At 36.5% G+C, this 10,836-nt stretch overlaps 1 protein-coding gene across 1 annotated transcript; it reads left to right on the top strand.

The window, feature by feature from the left end:
• The first annotated feature begins 5,853 nt into the window (after positions 1-5,853).
• On the top strand, positions 5,854-6,540 carry LOC140170787 (BTB/POZ domain-containing protein KCTD6-like). The gene has a single exon (XM_072194010.1). It carries the CDS (start codon positions 5,854-5,856, stop codon positions 6,538-6,540), a length of 687 nt encoding a protein of 228 aa, XP_072050111.1.
• Positions 6,541-10,836: the final 4,296 nt, after the last annotated feature.

Here is a 10,836-nt window from a genome sequence, read left to right on the forward strand (position 1 = left end):
CGGGTTCTAATCTTATGTGACCACATTATAACCAGCAGAATAATGGCTGAAATCGTTAAGCTTAACGTAGGAGGTGTCATTTACACTACATCACGGTCAACATTGACTAAATATCCAAACTCAATGCTCGGTACTATGTTCAGTGGACGATTACCAACAACGAAAGATGAACACGGTAATTATTGGATCGATGCTAATGGCCAGACATTCGGATATGTGCTTGAATTCTTACGACGTGGTTGTCTGATGGTTCCAGATCATTTTCAGGACTTTCAAATCCTGGAAAAAGAGGCCGATTTTTATCAGCTCACAGAATTAATCCAGGTAGCGAATGCAATTAAATGTAAACAATATGGGTGGCAGGCTGACACGGAGAATGGACCACTGCAGTACCTTGTAGTGAAGTTTCATGACATTAAAAATACACGTGCTACGATACACATTTTTGGACCCACAGATGAACTTGTGAAATTAGTTGCATCACTTTCTCGGTATGATGCAGGTGAGGTAAAAATACTTGATGGCAAGCTCACAATTGCGCATTATGATAATTACCAACTTCCCCTGATTGCTGTGAAAGTTGAAATACTTAATTTAGGCTTCAGTATCTGTCAGAACATGAATGGTGATATGGAAAGCCACGATCTAGAACAGGGAAAGGTGTACTGGTTTGTTAAAAAGAAATGAATCTCAGGACATGGACTACATTACAGAGACGAACAGGCCGAGAGATTACAAAGACAATTGTACAAAGCTGAGCCATCAAATGAACATTATACTCCAGGAAAGTACTTCTTTGGCATGTACATGTCATGTATGTTAAATACGTTATATTACACCTGCATAACTAAGTTATTGTATACCATTACAAAAAATAAAATAAAAAAGTTATTGTATAAAAAGGGTAAAGACTAAAAACAATATTGTAGACCTTAAGAAACAGTCAGTCTGTGTTTTTCCCACAATAGATTGACATGACTTTTGGAACTATAAGGATATTGACAATTTCATGATCCAACCCTCATCCCCACTTTTCTAAAAAAATGATTTGGAAAAAATTTGTTATGAAAAATATCTCCAAATGTGTACTCGTACCTATGCTGTTAACAGAACATGGCGCCTATAATACATATAATTATGCACACCTCGCAAACGCAAATTTTTAATTTGGGTAATGATTTATTTTTCGTGGAATTCAAACAACATTAAAACCAGGATGCTAGAATCATGAAATATTCTAGTATAATGCAGAAAAAACTACACAAGGTGCGACATTGTAACTATTTGAATTAGCCAACTTAATTCAGTTGTTCCAACTACTATTGCCACGGGTGTTACAGACATTGCTTTAGAGCAGCAGATATTAGCAGCATAAATAGCTAGAGCTACAGGCTGTATCAAAATGATTGACATTTTATTCATTCATTCTATCTTTATTTTGGTGTTTGTTGCTGTGTTTGAAAAGGGCGCCTCGTCCAACCGCACCAAATAACCAGACTGTTTACTTTATTCATTACATTTAAAAGTCTGATCCAATGGTGTGTTTGGAAGATGCAGACATTTCCAAAACACAAAAACAAAACAAAAACAAATACAAAAACAAAAACACAAAAAAAAAACACACACCGGAGAACAGATAAAGGACAATCAGCATGATACCGCCTGTATATAAGATATTAAAGATAATAATGTAGCTTAGTACATATACCTGAGATAAATTTATAAACTGTACAGTGTTATGCTATTTTTCAAAATGTGGATCTTTTCTTTAGCTTTTTGCTCATTTTTGCAGGAATCTGTTTTGCTGGTTGGAAATGTATACTCTTATATATCATTATGATTATGATAAAGTTGAGCTGCATCTGGTAATGTAGACTACTCCGTAGTCCACTTGTCCATTGTGCATACTCTGGTTATTGCTTTAAACTCTGATTTAATTAATTTGTGCACAATTGATAGATTTTCACAACTGATCTTTTCAGTCACCGTAGTGACCGTAGGCCTACCCCCTCTGTTTGTTAGTTTGAAGTTTCCCAAGTGGACTACTGACTTTGGATTACGGTTTGCATGCTCAACACGACTGTCTATGGATGAGATGGTCGGATTTCTGGCCTACTAAAATTGGCCATGATGTAATGCATCTTTAAATGGATCTGGCTTGTGATTGGTCGCCCATATCTCGTTATGGTTTAAATCCTCCGGGCACCTGCCATTACCATTGATAACTATATGGTACACAAATATGCGGCCTTTGTGTTGGCGGGATCATAAGCGCGTCTTGTACCATGCTTGTACTTCCAAGCTTTGTGCGTGCGGTTAGATGGATTGATAAACAAGTATGATTGACAGTGTTTGTCCGACTTTGCCCGATCAAAGTCCCGTTTAAATGCAATGTCCATAGTCGATTTTTAACCCGGACTTTCGCGATTAATAAACTGGCAGATTCTAAAATCAGAATTGTGCAGTATTGAAGTGCCAATATAATTATGACATTATGATATGTTGCATTCAATAATATAAGCCTACGTATACTTTACTTTACTGTCACTAATATAATTATATAAACTTTTTCATAACAATTTTATACTAGTATTTTGATGTATTAAATATCAGTATAATTTCGAGTTCAACTGAATCCTTTCATCATGATTAATGACATGTTTTATTGATCAAAAATCGACTATGGCATAGTCTACTGGTAATGTAAATAAGAAAATGTTCATCTGATAAGGCTATTGGTAACGTAAATCAAGAATAATATATGTCACAGCATTGCTAATGAAGGAGAATTTTAAGTCCTCCCATAGCACTGTTGCAAAAAGCAGGGATACCGCTGGTAACCTTGTGCAGGGGCGTAGCAAGAGCCTCGGGTGGGGGCCCATGGACAAGAAACAGTGCGGGCCCTTTTAGCAGGGTCGGATTTACCATTGGGCCAGAGGGCCAATTTATTTAACGCGCAAGATCGGAATCTCCTCTAATTTACAATGCTTCTGCCACCACTGTCGATCTTATAGTACGTCAATTCGTAAACCAAACGTGGCCTCTTGAGAGTGCACAAGTCTTCCTGACGGTGAGTTTGGAGCTTCCAAATTTTGGCCTAGCCCAGGTAAATTCGGCCCTGCCTTTTAGCGTCTCCTTAATCAGCTCTTGTTTCATTATGTCTTTTGCTCGGGGCCTTTGAACCCTCGGGGCCCATGGACTTCGTCCACACTGTCCCCACTTGCTACGCGCCTGACCTTGTGGAGGAAATAGAATTTCCGCGCGTGAACATGGTGAATGAAAATGAACTACTTCTAATAGCTGTCGATGGAGTCAAAGTACTTTTAACAGCGCCGTCAAAAAAATTGAAAATGCCACTAATAACAACATGAATGCAAATAGACATATCTCTTAAAACACCGAGTTTGAAGTCAAAATGCCCGGGCAAAATGCCTCTTATAGCGCACTGTGCATGAAGAAAAACTATTTATGATGAAGTAAAACTACCTCTGATAGCACTTTGGGTGAAACTACAGCAGATGCCACATCGGATTAAATTGAACTACCCCTCGTAGCACTTTGGGAATAGAGCTACATCCCAAACATTCGAAATGAACTATCTTTAAAGATTATTGATAAAGTAGAACTATCTTATATAGGGTATTTATTGAAAATGGTCAGTGTTTTGGTAAATATTTCGTATGCCATCACAAATGGTCTTTAAAGAGTTCTTTAAGAGTTCTTTAAGGTCGAAATAGTACAGGTTATTTGATATTCAAGGTCATCCGATGAGTAGAATTTGCTAGCTTTTATGAAACTTGTTGTAGGTAATCAGCATTAAGTATCAGATTGTTCAAAGTTTATTAAAAGGTAGACGAGTTATTCTTGGTCGAAGCAGCCAAAAATATCGATATTCATCATGTTCATTATCTAAATCAATATATTATTGAAAAATAACACTTTGATTGTTTGCAAAAGTTCATTCTGCAAATCATATACTTTGAAAACTTGCTTGATTTATTGTTCTTAATGAGTTATGTACATTTTACAAAAGTGTTGAAGCTTCACAAGAACCACGGGACCTACAAAGTATATTGTGATATTTGCAATGCAATTTTTGCCAAAGCTCACTACCATTCGCAAGATGATGTGAACTACCAAATCGCAAGAGTTAAAATAGTTCCTAACCTTAAGATCATCAGAAGTCCGGTAAAGCAGGATTAACCTTCTCACCACTCGCATTGTCACACATCGTCTAAACGAGGTAAATAATTATTTTGTATAGGCAGTGAAACGAACCGGTCTATAAATGCTCCGCCAGCTGCCGAGGGTCACAAAATAACTCCAATAAGTAAGCGATTGGTATTGGTATCTCATTGGCTAAAAACCCCGGCTAAAAACTAATAGCTATAGCTCAGCGATCATATTATTAATTTAGCTGTTTGAGCTGTCTTTCAAAATCCAGGCAAGATTGATTATTCTATTGTTGAATGTCGGACAATAAAGCTTGTATTTACACAGTCTCTATAGAATTGAAAACTCAATGAATAGTCAGAATCGACTCGCATTCCTGAAGCACTTATTGGATTGATATGAATTGTGTGCCGACCACGCTCCTATAGCTACATAGGCCTATGCTGCATGCTGGTGTGTTTACTATTGATATGATAAAATCTTAAATCCTTGAATATATTTCGGTATTTTTGCTATTTGAACATGACCTTTGTAAGGCTTGCACATGAATATATGTGTTGAAAGAATCTGATAACCTTTACTCTGCGTATTGAATTTCTCGCTTGCGTCTTGAAAACTCAAACTGACCAAAAATGAATTTTCTTGAGTTAGAAACGTACAGGGTAATGAGCATACTCAGATTGCAGCGGAGCATGCGTATATGCGTAGTGGAAAAGAAAAGAAATGTATCTATCGTACAGGTGGTGTTCGTACAGGTACAGGTGGTGTGTTATAATTTGCCTGGAGTGCTCGGCCTTTTATCTCGAAACTATTAAATCACGGCGGAACAAAATCGCCATGCCGTGCTGTTGAACAACTAGTACTATCATGGCAATTTATGATACGAAGATATAGGGATGGTGACGCTGTGTGTCACCACTTTGCTTAATAAACTTATCAAAAAAATTGGCTGGACATACAATTCAAATTTCTCAAATATTGCAACGATGTTAAAGTTATCTTCCGTATCCTTGACAAAATATTTTCATAATTATACTAAAAGAGATGTAGTGAAAAGAAAAATCTCATAAAAAGCAATCCACAGTGTATTAGTTATATCGAGGGTCAGGACAAGAACGTATACTATTTGCCAATATAGCCGGGATTAGCCGCCCTACTTGTCATGAATACCGGTAGTAGGCTACAGACCTGAACGACGTACACAAAACTTTTGGTTTGGCCTTTATCTCAAGGTACGTTGCCTGAAAATGTTATTTATAATTCCATTTCAGTCAGGAATGAAAATAATATTCTATTCACAATTCTGTTATCGGTATAATATATGACATGATCTTATTTCTTCAATTGGGTCGCGGGTTGTGAGTTAATATTAGTCAAAATAATTTGAATTGGGTGCAATTGGCCTCGATAGGACACCGTATTGAAGGAAATACTTCCGGGGTCATACCCCTCGTTGATATTGCATGATGTTAGGAAGCCAAGCATGTGCTGTCCAGATGTATGCTGCAATATGTTTCACGCCCGGTTTCACGACTCAACTGATTCGCTATATAATTTCATCGTTGAATCATTTGCTAGTATAGTACATGCAACAGAAATTGAACATTTGTTAACGACTTCTTCAGTGTAGAAACTTCCGGGTTCTAATCTTATGTAACCACATTAATATCCAGCAGAATAATGGCTGAAATCGTTAAGCTTAACGTAGGAGGTGTTATTTACACTACATCGCGGTCAACGTTGACTAAATATCCAAACTCAATGCTCGGTACTATGTTCAGTGGACGATTACCAACAACGAAAGATGAACACGGTAATTATTGGATCGATGCTAATGGCCAGACATTCGGATATGTGCTTGAATTCTTACGACGTGGTTGCCTGATGGTTCCAGATCACTTTCAGGATTTTGAAATCCTGGAAAAGGAGGCCGATTTTTATCAGATCAATGAATTGACCCAATCAGTGAAATCAAAAAGATATCGAAACCAGCCTGGAATTCCGGATGATTCCGAAAATGTCCAGTATCTAGCTGTTCAGGTTAAGTTGATAAAAGACAAGCCATACCACAGTCGGGTACAAATATGTGGACCCAGCGATGCAATAAGTCAGTTAAGTTTGCGCTTTTCAGCACCCGAGTATAAGGCTATGCAGGGGATGAATAACATTAACAGCGGTCAACAGAAACTCACGATTGCAAGTTACAGTGAATGCCATCTTCCTCTAATTGCACTGAAAGTTGAAATACTAAATATAGGTTTCAGTGTCAGTAATATGCATGATGATATGAAAAATCCAGATGCAACACACGTTTTCTGGTTTGTAAGAAAAAGAAAGACAACCACAGAGCCTCAATGTGCAATATGAAGTAGTCTTTATGTATATGAACTGAACAAATGCAACACCGGGTGCAACACACGCTTTCTGGTTTGTTAAAAAAGAAAAGTGAACGACAGAGCCTCAATAATACAGGAAAATGTGGAATATGTAGTAGCCTTATATGAACTGAACAATTAAACCGATGAGTACTGTGTCATTGATAAACCTGCAACCATAATTGTTTTACACATTTATATAATTAATTAAGTATAGACTATCATTATGCAATATGTTCAATACCATTTAATTTCCACATCAGAATTTGTTTCTATTAAATACGTTTGTTTGCTTACTAAAGAAAGGCATGTTGAGAACCAATTCTACCGATATTAAATATTTAGATATATATAATCATTGAATTATTCTGCATTGCCATTCTTGTCATGTTTAATATTTTGAAATTTGAGGGAATAGACCATAGGATAAGAACATTACAATTGCAGTCACGAAATACAAAGACTTGACACAAGTCTAAGCATTCAAAACTTTGAGTATAAGCTGGTTAGGCCAAGAAAAAAAGAATGTATGTTCGCACGGTAGTCCTAATATAAAATGTGTTTTCTGTATGAAATTGAACACTACATTAAAGCCATAATGTACGATATTATAATATGAAATTGGTTAATTTTTTTCAAACCTTATTTTTTGGCATATTTGTAATGTTTACACATGTCTTTGTCCCAACTTTCACCTAAATGGAATCAGCCAAATTTGTTGTGTTTGTAGGTCAGCAGAGCAAAGTTTGACATAATATCATAATTCAAAGAATTATGACATTATGTCCTCCTATAGAACTGCGTGTTAAACGGAAATGGCCAAAATAACCAGCAGGGACTCTTTCACTTTACCTTGTTATTTCAGCTCAAAGTGGATAGAAACCCTTCCCGATAATTATTACTTAGCATTATTTCAGCATTTTGAGTATGTAATAACAAATTTAAAATTTGAAGGAAATCGTACATTAAGGCTTTTAGTGTTCCTTTTATTTATTTTATTCATGTTATCATATATTGTATAAATTAATACAATATATGATGTGATTTTGAATGATATGTGACGCGATCTGCTCCATTGGGTCCAACATGTCCAAAGGAGGCATTTTCATGTACTGAAAACACCAAAGGTCTAGCATAAAAAGTTTTGTGATGTCTATGTATTTTCTTATGTATTTTAATGTTTTTTTACTCCATATATTTGCCTTTATCTCGATTTCAAATTTGCCTCCTTTGGGATACGACAATTTAGTTATCAATGGTGCTATTGTTTTCTTAAAAAGTTGTGTCACAATATGTTAATGATATACCGTAACTCATGTATTAGGGTTTGCATAAAAACATTAAAAAAAATAATGCAGGAGTATTTTACTATATAGTTGATCTTACAATGAATGTGATATTACCTTCAGGTGTACGCGGTACATGATGCGATGAAGCCAAAATTAGACACTTTTAATCTGTCACAATATGTAACCAAGAACCAGGGCTTGAAATAAGCTGGAGAAGGGGCAAATTTACCCCTGCTAAAGGGCAAAATATCCGCTGTGTGTATTTGTATAGACCAGGGGCAATATTTACACAAAAACACCCAAAATTGCTCCTGGATCTGAAATCCTTAATTCAAGCCCTGCCAAGAACAGAGTGTGTAGTTAAACATGTGTTAACAGCATTCATTAGTTTTGTATGTTGCTTCAGTCTGTATTGGACTACTGACTTTGGATTGCGGTTTACATGCTTAACACGGGACTCTATGGAGAGTTAGGCCAATTTCTGGCCTAACTAAAATTGGTCATGATGTAATGCATCTTTAAATGAATCTGGCTTGTGGTTGGTCGCCCAGATCTCGTTATTGTTTAAATCCTCCCGACACGTACCATTACCATTAACTATACATGGTACACAACTATCTATGGAATGCGGTGCTTTTGTGCTGGCGCGAAAGTTGGTGGATGAACGTACGCATCTAGCGCGTATTTTACCACCATGCTTAGTCTTGTGGTTAGATTAGATGATAAACAAGTATGATTGACAGTGTGTTTTAGAGAACGAAGTCCCGCGGTAAAGTTTTGCTTAAAAGTGAAAGTTCATAGTCGATTTTTAACTCGGGACTTTCGCGATTAATACTGGTAGATTCTAAAATCAGAATTGTTCAGTATTGAAGTGCCAATATAATTATGACATTATGATATGTTGCATTCAATAATAAAAGCCTACGTACACTTTACTTTTACTGTCACTAATATAATTATATAAACTTTTTCATAACAATTTATACAAGTATTTTGATGTAATAAATATCAGTATAATTTCGAGTTCAACTGAATGCTTTCATCATTAATAACATGCTTTTATTTATCAAAAATCGACTATGGCATAGTCTACAGTCTATACAACACTGATGAAATTGTAAATAATTTGATTCTCTTCAAATATTCCTTATTACATAGCAATAGTTTGGGTTTTTTGGCAATTTACCAATGCAAATTTGGTAGACATACCATATTATAAGCCCGAGTGTAATTTAAAAACCTATTTTAAAGCACGAATAAATAATGAGAACGTGTTTGAACCCCCCGGGGGGGGCGGGGGTACTCAACACAAACGACCATACGGGTATGCTCCCCCGGAAAGACCCCTCTTTTTGAGTTTCGCAGCTCCGAAAGACCCCCTTTTTTTGACCAAAATAAAGCTCCGAAAGATCCTTGATTTTGATAATTTTAGCTCTAAAAGACCCAAAAATCGCTCATTCCTCATATTTCTTGTTTTTTCAGGCGATTTTCAACCAAAAAGCCAAGAAAGACCCTTGATTTTGACTTTTCGCAGCTCCAAAAGACCCCATTTTACTTGTTCACAGCCCGGTTCGCAGCTCCGAAAGACCCCTTTTACCAGTACGCCGTCTGCTCCCAAAGACCCACCACCTCAAAATTCCGGGGAGCATACCCACCAAATTTTTTGATGTGCCCCCCCCGGGGTTTGAACCAGGCCCTAATATCTGTACCTGTAAAAAGGTATAAAGATATGGATGATTTGATGAGACTTCCCAGTGGGCACACCTGACGTTGAATCAACGTTGATTCAATGTCGAAATCAGGTTGAAATCACATTGTATTTGCATAAGGACTTCAACGTGATTTTAACGTTGATACAACGTCGAAATCCTAACCTGTGCGTTGGGTATACATTATGTAAAGGAACAAATAAGCAACATATGTTGCCTTTATTGTAGCAAACCCTGCAGTTGAAAATATTTTGAAAGTTTTTTGGAAATTAAAATGAAACCATGTCATGTAAAACCCAAAACATAATCTAAAAAAGGGTTACAATGTCACAGTCATTTTGATTCCATTAAATCACTGTGTTATGAAAGTTTACGGTATCATTTATCTATGCATGTGTTGTGTGAATGACAAAAGTGCATTCTTTTATGTGATCATGAACAAATTTCTCAAAAAATCCATACACATGTAAAAGGTCCAAACATGCTGACCGCCTCGTATAATATATTATAATTCGCTACTTGCACGGTTCCGCCATTATGCACTATGTGCGGGGAGAGCCTCGAACTGGCAGCATACATGAAAGGAAGAATTATGTAACCTTACACAGAACGTTATGACTAGTTCAATTCCCATTCATGTATGCTGCCAGTTCGAGGCTCTCCCCGCACATAGTGCATAATGGCGGAACCGTGCAAGTAGCGAATAGTGGTAGTAATTAGTACATCTGTATGACCATACATGAAAAATAAACTATGACAATTTAATACTTATATCAGATCAGAATGTTTTGAGAAGGTTATTTTCGAGTGTGAAATAAAATTCCTTTGGCGGGGGGGGACTGGGTTGTAAGTTGCAACATTAAGCATTTCAAACAATTCACAGGAGAATTGCCCATTATTGTCATGGCCAAAATTATTACGAGCATAGCGTATTAAATGGAAATTAAATATTAAGATTATAATACAGGTGAAATGAAAAAAGTTTAAGAATCAAATAATGACAATTTCCTTTTATGTTCATCTTTCTTTTATTAAACATTATTTTCAAAAATCGAAAATCAGACTAGCAAGACTAAAGGGCGAAATACTTCTTCCTCGGTAAGTGTAACATTGCATGATGACAGGCACACTTCAAGTTGCGCATGTATAGAGGATCAAGAACGCAACTTCAAAAACGGCAGTACGATGTGTGAGTCGAAATCTGGTACATTTCACTAACTTGTGTGTCTATTGAACCCTTCGATGTTTTCTTCTCATATAAAACACGTTTTATTTTGTTTTGGAGTCCCA

This window comes from Amphiura filiformis, chromosome 15 (genome assembly GCF_039555335.1).
Source record: "Amphiura filiformis chromosome 15, Afil_fr2py, whole genome shotgun sequence".
NCBI lineage: Eukaryota > Metazoa > Echinodermata > Ophiuroidea > Amphilepidida > Amphiuridae > Amphiura > Amphiura filiformis.

Excerpts from the sequence above, each read along its gene's own strand:
- LOC140170787 (XM_072194010.1), top strand. The coding sequence starts at position 5,854 with ATGGCTGAAATCGTTAAGCTTAACGTAGGAGGTGTTATTTACACTACA.